The sequence below is a fragment of the Mastomys coucha genome, unplaced genomic scaffold (genome assembly GCF_008632895.1).
Source record: "Mastomys coucha isolate ucsf_1 unplaced genomic scaffold, UCSF_Mcou_1 pScaffold14, whole genome shotgun sequence".
Taxonomy (NCBI): domain Eukaryota; kingdom Metazoa; phylum Chordata; class Mammalia; order Rodentia; family Muridae; genus Mastomys; species Mastomys coucha.
The window spans coordinates 132384365-132401545 of record NW_022196896.1 but is presented as its reverse complement, the minus strand read 5'-3'; the positions used below and the strand labels follow the sequence as shown (position 1 = coordinate 132401545).

The 17181-nt window shown below is 47.2% G+C and overlaps 1 protein-coding gene across 1 annotated transcript in view; it reads right to left on the bottom strand.

Moving 5' to 3' along the window:
- The window catches only part of Lama1 (laminin subunit alpha 1), a 126648-nt gene extending 110206 nt beyond the window's left edge, over window positions 1-16442 (bottom strand). Inside the window, exon 1 of the mRNA XM_031368646.1 lies at window positions 16239-16442. Coding sequence (XP_031224506.1) covers window positions 16239-16320 — 82 coding nt within the window. The 5' untranslated portion in view covers window positions 16321-16442. The remainder of the gene's footprint in view (window positions 1-16238) is intronic.
- Between the last annotated feature and the right edge of the window lie 739 nt (window positions 16443-17181).

Genomic DNA, 17181 nt, shown 5'->3' with positions numbered 1-17181 from the left:
AAGGAAGGACTGACAAGGCCACAGGCCACACAGTCACAGTGAGCTGAAGATGAGCTCACTAGTGTGCAACTGACACAGAAGCAAAGCCATTTGCTCTACACCACGTTTGTGAACTTCCCCTTTATGCTTCCACTGAAAGTCTACAGGGTATCAGCAAGAGTTCATAATGTAAGTGCTTTTACACCTCACTTCACACACACACACACACACACACACACACACAAGCACAGTCACACACACATGCACACATACACACACACACCTGGTTAGAAATAGTGATGGAGCACAATAAGGCTCTTTGTGTACATGTGTGTGAATGTGCTTGTATGTTTGTGTGTACATGCATGGAGGGGGTCTATATATGCAAGCAAAGGTTGACATTGCCCGCTTTCCTCAATTTTAAGACCACTGAGCCTGGATTAGTGAGAAGGACTGCCTGCCTGTCTCCACCCTGGCCCAGCAGCACTGCAATGGCAGGTGTGCACTAAGCTGCATCTTGCCTTTGGAGCTGCTGCTAGGGATCTGAACCTAGGCCCCCATGCTTACCCCAGAAACACTTTCCTAACTGAGCCACCTCCCCAGCCTCAGTGCAGAGTACGTCTTATAGAATTGCTGACATGGAGTGACTTTTCAATATCAAAGTGGCCAAGAGTGAAAATGTCCAATTAGTGGTGAAGGAATGAGTCCTAGACTAAAGTTTGCCATGACAAGACAAAATGACAGTCAACGAAAACCTGCCTGGCCATGACAGTATCCTGACACTGCATGTTCTGCACAGGCTTCATGGTTCATCCGAATGATCGATGTCAGGCAGGGGACCCTTGTAAGACGCACTTTTAGTTCCTCTGCTTCTTTCCCAGGAGACACAAACAGGGTTTGTCTCAAGGTGAGCGTGTTGCTGGAAAAACTGTTTTGTGCACAGCTGCGGGCTTCAGAATAATATTTACAGCAACATGGGAGTTGTGTGTGAGCTGGTAATAGAGTAGACTGCATTAGAAAACTGGGCATGGCGGTACGCCCTTGTGATGGTGGCACGCTCCTGTGATGCCACTGCTCTGGAGGCCGAGGCAGAAACTTCCTGGGCTACACAGGGAAACTGACCATATCACATCCACAAGGAAGGGCTGGGAATATCCAAGGCTCTGCACCCACCCCTAGAACCACATTAAAAATATGTAACAGAGCCAGGCAGTGGTGATGCACACCTTTAATCCCAGCACTTGGGAGGCAGAGACAGGCAGATTTCTGAGTTCAAGGCAGCCTGGTCTACAGAGTGAGTTCCAGGACAGCCAGAGCTATACAGAGAAACCCTGTATCGAAAAACCAGAGAAAACAAAGAAAGAAAGAAAGAAAGAAAGAAAGAAAGAAAGAAAGAAAGAAAGGAAGGAAGAAAGGAAGGAAGGAAGGAAGGAAGAAATGAAGGAAGGAAGAAAGAAAGAGAGAGAGAAAATGTGTAACAGGCTGGGCATGGACCACAATGCCCTCCAACCAGCACTTGGGGGACAGAGACAGGTGGATCCCTGAGTACCTGGTCTATAAAGCAAGTTGCAAGACAGCCAGGGCTACACAGAGAAACCTTGTCTCAAAAAATAACAACAACAAATGTACCACGGGCCTCAAAGCTTCCAATCACTCAGCCGCCCTCTTACAGTCTAGCACATTATGCCTGGGTTTATGATGCTGAGGTAAGCAAACTTACTGAGCCGACAGTTAAGTACAAGCAATTACTGGATAGTTACAATGCCTGCTGCCAGTCTGTATCTTCATAATACCACCCAGGACTTTTCTTCCTACCATTTACCTTAGAGTGCATACCATCTCCTTCTTAACCGTAAGCCGCACTGTGGGACAGTGTACCACAGTACCTCAGTTGCAGCCTCATACATCCTCTTGTTGACTGTGTCTCCTGACTGTGTCAACGGGCCTGCATGGTGGCTCTTGTGTCCCATGAAAGCCTGTGTAAGCATTAGCCTGCTGTGCCTCAGGGTGAAGCTGCCTGCCGTGCCCTTCTCAGCGTGCAGGCCTGTGGTTGTGGTGACAACTGTGTTGGTTATAAAGTAAAAATTATTTAAATTGCTACCACATGAACTTGCTTTGTATATCAAAGACCAGTATTTTCACATGTTTAAACACTGAACATCAAAGCCTGGGTTTAAATAAACGTGACAGTATTGCTTGTCTAATGGAAATCAGGTCATTTACGTTCAAGGACAACTATCCAAAAATTACTAGTTAGTTACTGTATGACTCAGGTAAAGAAACAGCTCACACTCAGGAGTGCTTTTTTTTCCCCCTTAAATAAAGGTGACATGCATCAGCTCTAGGGACAGAGCCACCTAGGCAGAGAAAGATTCTCTACTGTCACTCTCCTGATTCAAAAGCTAATGCTTGGTTTTTGGAAGAAAAGCAATTAAATCACTGGTGACTTTAGTAAAAGAAAAGGTATGAGGTACTAGGACCCAGTGACATGTAGAAAAAAATCAGACAGAGGATGGAAAGAGAGAGAGGCAGAGGAGTGGTGGAGGAAAGCTACAGACAAAAGGAGAGGAAGAAAGGAGAAAAGAAAAAAAGAAAGAGGGACATGGAAGATAGAGAAGGAAGGAGAGAGAGGAGAGTGGGAGAGGAAGAGGAGGAATAGAAGGAGGGGAAGGAGGAGGAGGAGGGGGGGGAGGAGGAGGAGGAGGAAGAGGAGAAAGACATAGGGTAGGAGATGGAGAAGTGATCCACACAGCCAGGAGAAAGCTAAGGCCAGCGTGCTGGGAGTCAGTGCATGTACAGCACAGAGCACGCTGGACTTGCTTCCTCTCTCCTGTGGGATGATGAAAAGAAGTTTGATCTCAGAAACAAGAGTGGGTGGTGAGCAAAAGCCAGGAGGAGAGCTTTACTAAAAGCCCATTTCCATAGCAAAGCTCTCAAGGTGTCCTTGACAAAGCCAGATTCCTACTGTTGATAAACAAATGGTAAAAACAAGTTAGGCACAAATGTTGTCTGTAGAAGACAGTGTCCAGTAGTGTGTGCCGCCGGGTCCCTAGTGGGGCTTCTCATATAAACTGGTATCATGTGTGTATATGAGTGCATGCATGTGTTGTGTGTGTGCATGTACCCATATGCGTGCTCACATATGCTCGTGTGTGTGTTGTGTACATGTTCGGGTGTACTCACGTGTATGTCTGTGTTTGCTCAGATATGTGCATGTGTGTGCTCACATATGTGTGCACATATGTGTGCATGTGTGTGCCAGTATGCACCCATGTGTGCTAGCACGTGCACATGTATGTGTGATGTGTGTGTGCTTATCTCTGTGTGAGTATAGCTGTGTGTGTGTGTGTGTGTGTGTGTGTGTGTGTATACAAGCATACTATGGCGCAGGTGTGGAAGTCAGAGGTCAGGCCCCATTCTCTACCTTAACTAGTACATTCTCAACTGCTTCTGTGTTTACACCGAGCCAGCTGCCATCTCCACTCCCACCTTGCCATAAGAACAGTAGGATTACAGGCATGTGCTTCAGAACCTGGCATCATGTGAGGACCGGGAACCTAACTCATGCCTTTATGTTTTGCACAACGAGTGATTTACCCACCAAGTCATCTCTTCAGCACCCAAACATGGTATTTGTTTAATGCCTTTATTTGGTCATTTTGAGGTTTGGGACTCAGCAGTTAAGTTTGGTTGCAGAGAAACTACACACACACACACACACACACACACACACACACACACACACACACATACAAACATCACAAAGTGCCAAGGGCAGTGATTTCAACATTCTGCCCAATCCAAATCATTACTTCACAGAAAAAACCTCCCATCCCCCACTCCCCATCCCCCAACACACACAAACACACACACACACACACACACACCCCTCAACTTTTTTAAAGGTAGAGTCATGATTTGTAGCCTGGGTTTGGCTTCAAACCAGCTCTTCCTGCCTCAACTTCCCAAGTGCTGGACCTCAACCACCATGGCCAGATAACTCACCATTTTCTAGCACGCCCGAACATCCCCCAAACGTCTTTATAAACTTTCTCATGGCCTGTCAGGTCTTACGGCCCATCAGGTCTTGGCTCTGCCTTTCTCATTCTTTTTCCACCTCTGCACTCTTGTTTAAGATTTAAATCATTACTATGCCCGATGTGATCCCAGGCACAGTCCAAGGGTGGCTTTCAGAGTGGTCACATGCACACTTGCCCTCTGTGCAGAGCTCTGCCTGAACGACCTTGGCATTTTCAATAATTTAAACAAACCTCCCCTTATTCATTTTGCACTGCATCCTCGAATTATGTTATTACGTAGGCGTCTGGTGACAACTTCAGTGGAAGGGTTATCCTTCCCAGTGTCCATGTGCCACAGTGACCAATGAGATCATTCAGCATTTAAGATGTGCCAGATGTGCCAGACGTGCCGCACTTTCTGCCCACAGTCACCACCAAGCTACCTGGACCTGCCAGCTTGGTTCTGCTTTTTATCCACCACACACTTTACAGACCGAAAGCCTTTAGAAATGGCTGCCACCGTGTGGAACAGTAGCACACAGATTTACTAAGTGAGGCAGATGCTCCAGCCAAAAGTTCACAGTTTCATGCGATCTCTGTTGTTATTCTCTCTGGTCTCCTTTACACTGTGTTTTCTCAGTTCGAGGCACATTGTCCCCTAACACTGAGCTGCCAAGTCTGTTGCCTGACCACACATGCTACACGTATGCTACATAAGCATATACACATGACCACACGTGTTGCAGGAACCGATCCCTTGTCTCCAGGTCTTTCTCTCACATTCTCTCTCTATGCAACTCAAACTTTACCTTATGTTGCTACCACATCCCATTTTATCATTGGCTGCTATTAATGTCTTGCCAAGTCTGTTTTATAAATTAAACTTAATATATAGCACATGTGCAGGGGAAAACAGTTTCAAGCAACCCCTTAAAGAGATGTGAGACACCTGGATCAGATTTCTCTTTACAGAATGAGCGCTTTGAAGGGTGACCCTCCCCAGCTGTAAACAAGACCTATCGCTGTGACAAAAAGGTGAGTCCACAGAGCAGAGGACAGAGAGTTAGAGAAGTCTCAGCCCAGTGTTTGCAGATCACCCACAGATCTGCTGAATCAGTGGGTTGGGCGGGGACTGCCAGGCTCTCTGCCTAGCCAGCTCCCAGGGGAGTGATACTATGCGATCACAGGAGTGGACCACAGGGGCCTTCCTCAGCTCTCTCTGACACTGAGTTGAACCAGTCTTGCCAAGCTTGGCACAAACCTCACCAGAATGATCTGTAGGATCCTGCCTCCTTCAGCAGTTCAGGAACTGTTTAACCAGAACTCCAGACATCTACTCCGAGTTCCAACCAGAGATCCCCTGAGCGATTACCTTTGGAAGAACTATAGAGATTTCATAAAAACAAAGATCTGTAGCTTATTGTTAGAACAAAATAGTAAAGGCTCCAAAACAAAGACGATTCTATAAACAGAGACCACTGACAATCTGTTGGGGAGCCTCAGCCTTCTCCCCACAAAACACTCACAGTTACAAGCCAGGTGTCTGTCGCATATTTGTAAAACACACACACACACTCTCACAAATGCATACACTCATATATATACATACATTCATACATCCAAACACACACACACACACACACACACATATATTCACACACATACACACTCATAGACATATACACAGAAACATACACTCATACATTCAACCACACACTCACATATACACACACTCATACATACACACATACACACACACATGAAAAAAAATATGAAATAAAATCAAAACCAATATACCAAAAAGGACAGAAGTTTTCTGACAGAAATTAAAGATTGTGATGAACAAAGAGAAATATGTGATTTGTAGAGAGATAGACTCAACAGCACTAAGCTGTAATTCCCAAAATGTTCTATCGATTGAATCCAACTGCTGCCATAGTTTCCTGACTGGCTAGTTTGTAGAAATTGCTAAGCGGTCCCCCAGGTGCCTTAGACCTTGAATTTCTACTTCACCAGATGGTTTGGATCTAGGAGACAGAAGAAGGCAAAGGGGGTCTTCAGAAGAATGTATGGGGGCAAAGGCAGGGCCATTCACCCAGGGTGAGGGATCTCCCACACGAGATGGAGTAGGGTGGGAGGTTTAATACAACAGATAAATTACAGCAATGTTTAATAACACCTGCAGAAGGTAAGAAGGATGCATTGTACACTCTGTGCGTGTGCCTGTGTGTGCATGTGTGTGCATCAGGTGAATTAGGTCTATGCCAGGTATCTTCCTCAACCCCTCCACACCTTATTCCTAAGACAGAGATCTATTGACTTTGAATGGAGCACTTGCATTCGGCTGCCCTGGCTGGCCTAAGAGTTCTTGCGACCCCACTTGAAGCCAAAGCTCTTCTTAGGGTGTTTCTCCTACCAGGCAATCTCTATTCATGTGTGCTAGTCTAGATTGTGAACTCAGTCTTGGGTCCCAAAACTGCTTGGTCACCTCTGCCCCAGAACCGATATCCAGACTTGTCCGTTCTCTTTCCAAGGCTTCCTGTTTGGGTGACTCCGAGGTTCTAGCCACCTTGGGCTAGCCTGATCCTTCCAGGAGGCTATCACTCTGGTTGAATCTCCTGGGCTCAAACATGTTATCTGTTTAAGCGATGTCCCCTACAACTCCTCTCCAGACCCTGCTGTTTGCACTGGGACATTCACTCATCCATTGGTCCCTCCAGGACTGTCACTGCTGGGTGCCGGACAAGGTATTAGAGCTATAAATGGAAAGCTAAGCAAATAAAGAGAAGACTATAAAATCTGCCAGAGAAGGAATAAGTCAGAGTGGCCCAGATGAGAGGAGGGCCTTCCTTCCACGGTGTCAGGAAAAGCAGTCAAGCTTCACAGATGCGAGGACGATAGGTTTACAGAATAGGTAATAGTTAGCCACGGAAGGTAAGGTAGGCCACAGCAGAAAGCCCTGTAAGGCGCACTCAGCAGAAGAGCAGCAAGACATTTAACAGGGATGGAATGGCAGGACCAACTTCACAGTCTGTTCACACTGAAGCAGTCGCTGCCTTACAGAGAAGCCAGGAAGGGAGCCGGCTGCAGGGTCAACGTAGGCATAGGCAGGTGCTGCAGGGTCAGCATAGGCATAGGCAGGTGCTGCAGGGTCAGCGTAGGCATAGGCAGGTGCTGCAGGGTCAGCGTAGGCATAGGCAGGTGCTGCAGGGTCAGCGTAGGCATAGGCAGGTGGGTTGCAGCACCTTGCAGGTGTGGGAACAACAAAGGTATGATATCGTATTGGGTGGAATTAGAAGACAAGTAATCAAGCAGATGGTAAGGAATGAGGACTTCCAAGGGAAGCCAGGAAACGGAGTGAGATGAATCCCCCACAGGAGACAACACACACCAAAGAAATGGAGAACAGCTAGACCTTGAAGTTACCCAACTTGACAAGGTGCAGGGGCAATGGGCAGGCTGGTCCTAGGAGACAAGAGGTGACTCAGATTCCAGGGAAAAGAACCTGTGGATTATGTGGTTCATTTAAAGAAGACAGGAGAGAAGGGACACGGGGCGGAAAAGAGCTGGAATGTGGAATGTATTTAATAAATTCTGCTGGAGTTGATCAAACAGTCCCTTACAGTATCCCCAGATCCTATCCCAGAACATGAGGGACCTTAAGAATTGATCAGAAGTATTTTTGAAATAAGGAACTTGCTGAGCCAGTAAAGTCAGACTGGGACTGTGCCTGCTTAAACATGGGAGCAAGGAAAAAAGCAGCCCCAGGAACAAAGGCGGCACAGACACATTCACCGACCGACAAGCAGGAGGTCTCTACAGGCCCCGCGTGCCTACCCCGTGCTCCTGCATCTGCCACACAGCAAGTTCACTGGGTGGCTTTTAATCTCGGTGGCACAGCCAAATCATCTAAGGGAGTCTTTTAAACAAAAATGACTAGGTCCCATCTCAGACCAAATACACTGTAATCCCTGGGTTAGGACCTGGGATCTGTGTTATTAAAGTCTTATGTGGAACCTGAAGAGGGAACTTGTATGTAACCGTTCAAAAATGCTCTCCTGGCACCCAAAGAGGCTGCAGCCATGAGTTCTCCAGGGAGAAGAAAAGAGAGACAAGGGACACAGCCTGCTATAAAACCTGAATGGCAAGTTTGTGGGACTCCAGTCCCTCAACTCCTTTCTTGAGAATTGTTACAGAGACAGTCCTTCTTCAAGCATACACCTTTGAGCTTCTCAGGCTCAAAGCAAATCCATACAGAAAGTGAGAAATGTCCGTGCAGCTGTTCATTTACAGCAAGGAAGGCAACCAGGAACTGTGTCTTAGAGTTGCTGTCACTATGATGAAACACCATGACCAAAGAAACTTGGGGAGGAAAGGATGTCTTTGGCTTGCACTTCTATATCACTGTTTGTCTATGAAGGAAGTCAAGACAGGAACACAAACAGGCTGGAACCTGAGGCAGGAGCTGGTGCAGAGGCCATGGAGGGGTGCTGCTTACTGGCTTGCTCATGGTGGCTTGCTCAACCTGCTTTCAGATAAGCACCTGGGGCACCAGGCCAGGGGTAGCTCCCACCCCCACCAATCATTCATTAAGAAAATGGATCTTACAGAGGCATTTTTTTTTTCAATTGAGATTCCCTCCTTTTAGATGACTCTGGCCTCTGTCAAGTTGACTTAAAAGTAGCTAGGACACAAAACCTCCAAGATGTGCCACATCACAGAGCTCCAACATGACCTTGGTGCAAGGATACAGGTATGAAGGAGTAAGACACAGAAAAGAAGCAAGCAAGTGGAACAGAAATGGCAGCAGCCCCATACGGAATACAGTTCTGCTCCTAAGGAAGGTATTAAGTTTTGCACCTGCAGTCCTGCCTGCTTGGGAAGCTGAGGCAGTGAATCATTTCAGCTCAGAAATTCAAGACCAGCATGGACAAAAATCCAAGACCTAGTTTCAAAACACAAAACAAGCAAGCAAGAACCTGTTAATTCCTCACCAAAAAAAAGTGGAAGCAATTCCCAAAAGCAGAATCTTTGAAAGAAACATCTCTAATTCCACCCATTCTGAACTTTTAGAGTGAGCACATGACTTCCGCAAAGCCTAGGGTAGAGAGAGTGGCAAGGGGTCAGAGATGCATTGCCTTCAAAAACAAAGAAATGCTAGAATAAAACAGAATATACTAGGGATTTTCAGAATCAGGAGAAGAATGCTACCTGTGCCTGGGACACAGAGAAAAGTACAGAAGATCAGAGAAGTGACAGAGATTATTCTGGAATCAAATATTTGAGCTAAAAACCCTAGAGGGTATACCTAAAGATGGATGCAAAATGTTTGGGCTCTGAGTACCAAAGTCTATAAGAACGCTTGACGCATAAATGCTGGCTCCTATCTACTGAGTCGAAGGAAGTCGAGAAAGGTCTAGGAGTCAGGTACAGGGCTGCGTTGGCCATGTAGGAGCTGGGGATGGGTTTTCCATGCCATCTCTGGAGATGTTTGCATCTTTAAAGGTCCTGAACTCTTGAGTGGCTTGCTACATGGTTTGGCCTTGAAGCCTAGGCTCCGTTTAAGAGCAGACTTCTTTTCAGGTCTCATATTTGGGACTCTGCGATGAGCACCCCTCCCCTTGGAATGTGTACCACATCTCATCTGATCCCCATATCCTGGATTTCAAAATCATGTAAGCTCAGAGTTTGACCAGCATGTCGAGAGGACCTCATTCTCCCCTTTGGCTTTTCTGCACTCAGGGCCTCAAGTGTCATGGCCATCCTGGCTGTGGTGGTCACTGCCATCTTTTCTCTGCTAGTCACTGCCAGCTTCCCCTGAGAATGGATCATATAAAGAGGACTTGGACTTTAATTAGAGCTAATTTCCACAGAGGTTTCACCTTAAGAGAACAACTTGCCTGTGACTGATTTACCTCAGCTAACAACTGTCTTCCATGTGAAGTTAGTTCCCACTACCTCCCCCAACCCCTTTAAGTACAAAGAACCAGACGGTCATCTAACATAACACACGATTTCATTCACGAAGTGCCTCTGAACATCTAACTCTTTGTCGGCATGCTGGAGTACAGTGGGTGTTGCTGTTGTCCACTTCCACTGACTCAGAGCCAGGACTCTGATTTTCTTTGTGTAATAAGAAATACTGAGAAGTATAAGAAAAACATCCTTTCTTTTTTACTTTGGCTAATGGCAGTCTGGGAAAACTACCCAAAAGTGTCCCAGAGAAGAACCGTGAGTATATGGGAACCCCGATTTAGTACAGAATCCAGTGCTGATTTAGAAATAAGGCAGCAGACCCAAGCTGTGATAAGGCCGTCCTCAGGCAGTGAACTGCAGGCTGTAAATGTAGGGTTAGGCTGAGGTAGAGGCCTGGATTGCAGCTCAGCGGAGGGGACTCTCAACAGCTGTGCAGCAGACAGAAGAACCCCGACTCAGGCACGGGGTGTCATGCTAGGATAAGGCTGGTGGTTGGGGCTGAATTTGGACAGAGTATGGGGGGCCATGGCAGGTAGGCAAGAGATGAAGCTCAAGAGGCAGAGGAGAGGGCATATGGTAACAGTGGGCGGTTACTTTAGCAGGACTAGTCTAACTGTGTCTTGACACTAGATCACCTGGCTGATGATTCAGTCAGCTAATGGCTATTTCCAGTGAAAACAGAAAAAGTGGGGGGAGAGGGTTAATGAAGAAAGAAAAAAAGTTAGAAAAACAAGTTGGATAAATGGCATAAGAGAACAAACAAAAGACCAGGAAAGCATAGTTCAACCAGAGTAATAAGGAAAGAAAGATTACAGGAATGGCTAGAAATCGGGGATGCTGAGAAGGGATCAGGGATGCTTCTTCTGGGCCTGGGATAGTCGCCAGCTTTTATAAGCTTCTATCTTTATCAGAAGGGCATTAGACATTTCACTGGTGGTCCATTGCAACCAGCATCGTGGCCACACGTGTAGGTGTGTGCATGTTAGTGCATGGATGCATGCATGCATGCGTGCTGTCACAGCACACATGTAGAGGTCAGAGGGCAACTTACTGGAATTAGTTCTCTAACTCCCGCCATGTGAGTTCCAAGGATCAAACTCCGGTCATCAGGCAGGGCTGCAAGCACTTTCTCCACTAAGACACCTCTGTGGCCCGGAATGTCCTTTTTTCTTTTTTTTTTAATTAAAAATAATCCATTCAATGTAAATGTCTCCTTTAATGTCTTTATGATGGCAGAGAATTTCCTAAGGTTCTGGCAGGAAATTAGGGAACCATGGAAAAAAATTTTCAGGAAATACCTTCAGGAATAAGAAAAGCTGGCCCTGTCTATAAATCGCCACTGATTTAAAGGCAATATTACCATCAGAGATAGAAGAGGTCCAAGAATTTACAGCCTGCTGAGTCACCTGATCAGACTGCACAGATAACTTCTGGAATGAAGAGATTGAAACTTCAAATGAATGACTTTTCTTTTAAAGCGGACACAAACCAAAATCACGCAGCTGATAGCGCGGTGGCACGCCTCTGCCACCGAGTGTTTCTGAGTTAACACTTGGAGATAAATGCTTACCTAGACAAGAATGCTATCATCCACTAAGCTCCACACTGCTCCCATTGTCTGTGCCCTCCCCCCACCACAAGAGTGGGAACCAGTTAACCCGAGAAAGTGCTCCTGACCTGGCCTTGACAAAACAAAGACCAAGTGGAAGGACTCTGCGCTATTTATTATTAAACGCGTACTGTGAGCACGGACAGTCACCCCTCATATTAAAGGGGGGGATGCAATGAACCCAGCTGGTGTGCAGTGCGTTATGCTGAAATAGCTACCTGACGGGCATGCTCCAACAGAACCAAAGTTCATGACCTTAGCTAAACTACTTCTATGAAGGAGCTTTTTCCTGCTCATTAATTTTGCGATGCATTGATTACTTGGTTTTCCGGGGATGTATTATTATATTGGAAAAGAAGCGGGTTGAAGAACTCCTTCCAAGTGTGTAAATAAGCTTTGTCTATCTTCCTTGGGAGCCCGCCGTGTGTCTACACATTCCTGAAGAGAAGAGCTAACAAATGCTTCAACTCTGGCCTGTGTTACAGGGTGTTTGCTGTTTGCCTTCCATTACCTTTAGGACTCAGAGTGAAGACTTAACTTTCTTCATTAGCAATAACTTCTTAAAGAGTTAAGTCACTCTGCGTCTGCCGTGGAGTCGCAGTGACGTCATAGTGTCTGAGAACTTACTAATACACTGCCCTTGACATCACACTGAATCACACCCAAACTTCATTTCTCTGCACCAGAAGTATTCTCAAATATATCAATCAATTCCCTATGTACAAAAGAAAAAGAAAAACAAGGAAGGAGAAACAGCGCTTTAACACTACTCCCTGTGAACAGTACCGTTAGAAGAGGTATAAAGTGGCAATCCAGTTTTAGAATTTGAAAGGTGTAGAAAGCACTGCTGTGCTAACGCCCATCTGTCTGGGATGGGTCAAGATGAAAGGTCTTCAGTATAAAAGACCACAGGTTAGTAAGCAGAATATTAAAAACTGCTGGAGACACATGGAGGGAGCTCCTATGTGGAGGGCAGTGTGAGGTCATAGTTCATGTGTCTCCGCTATCCACGCATTGACAACAAACCATCATTATGGCTATCAGAGATGTAAGTTTCACAAATAGCTTGTGCTCAAACAGTCAGAGGAGAGACAAAGTGATGGAAGGATAGCTAAGAAATAGCAGACCATGGCTGTCTTGAAAGACAATGGTGGACTCCATCACCAGCCTTTTTCTATGTATCCTTTAGTGTGTTTGGTAACTATGTATTCTATAGTGCACTTTGTAACACTGGGGTTTGGGGCAGAGGGCGTGGAAGGCTTCCAGGTCTCTAGAATCCAAACAGCAGACTGGTGGTGCCTTTCTCAGTCTGGGTGCATAGACACTGGTTAGCAGTGAGCAGGTAATGTTTGCCCAAGACCCTCAGCTGTGAGGCAGTAGGGCAGGGTGCATTCCAGCTTCTCCAGTTTACCCCAGTGTGAGACAGCACTGTGGTGGCATTTGTGGGCATCCTTAAAGTAAGGGAATGGGGGTACAATTTGAGACTGTAAGGCAGTCCCAGACAGGGAATAAGGAGAGGTGGGCTCATAACACAGAAGAAGCATGCTTGCTTGTGTACCCAGAAAGTCAACCCGAGAGCATTCAATAATACTGCAAGGAAATGGGAGAAATCCAAACAGAGAAGGCATCTGCCCTTAAGCTAGTCTTTCCACTGAGGACTAGAGATTGGCCCTCACTAAGGTTAAGAAACAAAGTCAAGGTTAATCAAAGTAACACATTCAAGCAGCTGAACCCAACACAATTCCATTCCAAATATAGACTTCAACTTTTTTAACAGCAGAGACAATATGGTTTAGGAAAGGGACTTTGTTACATAACTCTGTAAATCATCATCATCATCATCATCATCATCACCACCACCACCACCACCACCACCACACATAATGTTTATCACCGCCTAGTTGCATTTAAAGTACTTTGGAAACCTTTCTCTACATTAACTCACTTAACCATGAGCATTCCTTCCTACAAGACATGACTACTATTCATATTTTACTATATTGAAACTCAGCCACAGAGAACTTGAGTAATTTTCCAAGGATGGACAGTGGCCAGTAAGGCTGCATGCAGAGCCCCTGGAGGTGGGAGGCACTCTTGCATTACTTCCCAGCAAGTTTGCTGTATGATAAAGAGCATCCAGAGGGCCTCATGAGCTTCAAGCATCATTACAATGAAGCAAGCAGTCACGGACACACTTAATCGTGCAAGCTCATGAAATAGCACAATTCTCAGAGCTACACAAGACACTCTGTCCATTTCATGCCGTTCTGTGCTCACTACACACGCAGAGTAACTGCAAACGCAGGCAGGCCTCATACATGACGTCTAGGAGACAGGAAAGAGCAAGGTGGGAGCATGGGCCTTGTGGGGAGAGGGCAGAGGTGTCTTAAGACAGACACCCTACTTTCTAACTGTTACAGTAACACCTTATTGCTCTATACTTAGAAAACAGGGCTACAGAAAAGGAACTCCATTTGACTAAATAATTAGTCAACTGAGCATTCTTCTCATAGATGTTTTCCTGCAATTGAAGTAACCAGCTGTGAACTTAGCAAGCCATGTTAAGAAACACAGCAGCTTGGATTTTCCTTTGGGCCCTGCTAGGTAGAGTTTGAACCAAAGTCCTTCTGCATGCTAAACAAGTGCTCTACCACTTACGCTATACCCACAGTCCTGGAAACACAACATTTCTTATCCAATACTTAAAGGACATTTTGATTTGAAGGTTCCATTTCAGCTGGAGTCAGACACTATTAGTTGTAAAATAACCCCTATGGAATAATAGGAACATCTAATAATCTAATGCTTTTAGATCCATGACCAGTTTCAAAACTATAAGCACCTCACTAGGTGTGGTTGGGTGCTTGTGGTCTAAGCTACTCAGAAGGCTGAGGCAGGGGAATGACTTGAACCCATACATTCAAGACCAACCAGGGCAACATCATGAGATCCAGGTTAGCTATAGTACACACACACACACACACACACACACACACACACACACACACAGAGAGAGAGAGAGAGAGAGAGAGAGAGAGAGAGAGAGAGAGAAAGTTAATTAGATGATTTATAGGTAAGGATTATTTTATTACTCTTAAGTCATGCCATTTCATCAGCCATCTGAGCCACATACAGGGAACAAAATTTCCGAGGATGCTCATTAGGAAAGCTGTGGGTTGGCAAATATAGACTAGATAGGAGCGATTCAAAGGCCCTGCCTGATGTAGCTCTTCTGCAGTGTCTCAAAGCAGGAAAGCTCCATGCAGTCCACTTTCTCCAAACACCATTCATAACCACGCAGGCCAAGCGCCCAGCCCTCAGGGGAACGGAAGGCATTCAGAGCATCTCCTCAGTCTAAGACTTTCAATGTCTTGAAACAATAAACTGAGGCAAGCTGCTTTCTCCACCCTGTGAGAGAGAACCAGGATTTGGTCACTTTCAGCAACCTCACAGGCAGGACTGGGGCTCTCGGCGTCAAAGGCTTCCCTCCCAAAAGGCTGGCTCTTTTCTTTCCCTGATAGCTATGTAAATTCCTCCTCTCCCAGCCCCCGCTTGGGAGCTGAGCAGCCGAGTAGCCGCCGGGCTATTCAAAGCTGCGTTTCCAGCTCGGTCCAGCGCTTTCATCATGAATGCATGAATGAATGGGATGCTCATAGCCTGCACAGCTCACAGCTCTGCACAATGCCCAAACACACATTTTTCCCACGAGGGCATTTCGAGTTCGGCCTCCTACTTTTAACCTGTGCTCTTAGAGAGCAATCTGTACGGGAACACACTCAATGTCACTTGTTGCATACATTGAGACGTTTTCGACAAACATTTGTGACCACCTAGCTAAGCAGGGGGCTTGCAGACAGCTCTGGGTGGCAAGACATATTCTCTATCCCTCCACCTCCCATCTCCAGTGCCTACTGAAAATTTACTTTGGGTTGGCTTCTGTTCTCAACCTTATAAAGAAAACTACCGATGGAGAGACAACACACTGTCCGTCCTTTTTAGCCTCTTACGCCACGCCACCCCGAGTGCACACGATTTAAACACGCGTGAGGAGTCTATTTGCTCACTTTACGGACTACACAAAGGCACGCTTTAGAGAACACATTTGTATCCTGGACGCCATATGCGGACCCCAGTTGCTCAGGACAGCTGACCTCGGGACCCCTTCTCCATCAGTCTTTTCCCTCTAGACCACCCCGGATGCTAGTGGCCCAGAGGAGCCCGCCTTTCTCTCTTTGCAACACGGGACAATGAGGCGAATGCCAGAGAAGTCCGTTCCCATTCATTCCGGGAGCGGTGCATGCAGTCAACCAACCCGGCAGGCTCCGACCAGTCGCAGCCACTCAGGTGTTGGGGAGGGAGTCTGTGTCCCTTCTCACGTGCCGGACGCTCCACTCTCGCCACCCACTGTACTCCTGGATCTCAAGGTCCCCGCTAAGCTAGAAAGCAGGTGACCCCTGGAGTCTGGGGAAACCAGAGCCGAGAGCTCAGGGAGTAGCCAGCGTCCTCAGGGGGCGGCTTCCGCTGGCGTCCCTACAGCCCGGTGCGGCCCGCTGCAGGTCCGCGCTGCGCCAGGGTGCGAGCGCCCACCCACAGCCCAGAGCGCTGCGCTTTGTCCGCGGCACCGCGGCAGCCGGTGTTCCCGCTGCAGGACTCACCTCTCTGCTGGCTCCGCACGGTGACCCAAAGCGCCGAGGCCAGGAGCACCAGGAGCGCGGCTCCCGTGCCGCAGCCGCGCATGTCGCCTTCGCCGCTCCCTGCTCTCCTGGGGAAAGTCTCGACTGCGCTCGCTCACAGGCACTGTGCGAGTGTGCTCTTCCTCGCTCGACCCTCTCCTGGTGCGCAGGCCCTTCGGACACACCCCCGCCGGCCTGGCCGCGCCCCGCCCCGTCCTACCCGGACCTCCCCCAAAGGCGCCCCGCTGCGCCCAGGTCTGTCCTCCAGGGGGAGCCCCGCCCTGCCCAGGTCCTTCTTTGGGGGTCCCTCCCCAAGGGGACCTGTCCTGTCCCTGGTGAGGATGGGGGTGCCTCTCCCGGGTAGTACTCTAACCCTCCACTCCAGTTAGGGTGAGCTGTTGTGGCTTTCGGGGTCCAATAGAGAGGAAGGTGGAGAGACAGGGGCCAGGGAGAAGTTTCTGTTAAGCCTGGTCCTGGAAGGTGAATTCCAAGAAAGTATTTGCCCTGTTGACCCCTTTCTGCCTGTTGGAACTGTGCAGTCTTGACCGATCCCCGGCCGCAGAAATATAGTCAGGACATAGTTCATTCTTGCATGACCCTATACCCTGCCTGTGCCTGCACAGGATGCTCTCAAAGTTTTTGGTGGTTGTGTTTTAATTTTGTTTGTTTGTTTGCCAGCCCCCCTTCAGAAAATGGGTAGCAATTTATTTTCTAGCTTGTTTGCCTTGGGAAAGCACAAAGGGTTGTTGGGAATTAAGTGTAAGGGAAGTCTCCAAGTCTCGGTGCTGATTTGGGAAAAAACTCCTTTTAAACCTAGGAAAGTTTTAATTTAGTTTCCTCGCAAGAGTATTCCTAACGCATTTCCACACTATACACTACAGACACGATAACGTCTCTCCCGATGCCCCGCGCTATTTTCTCTCTC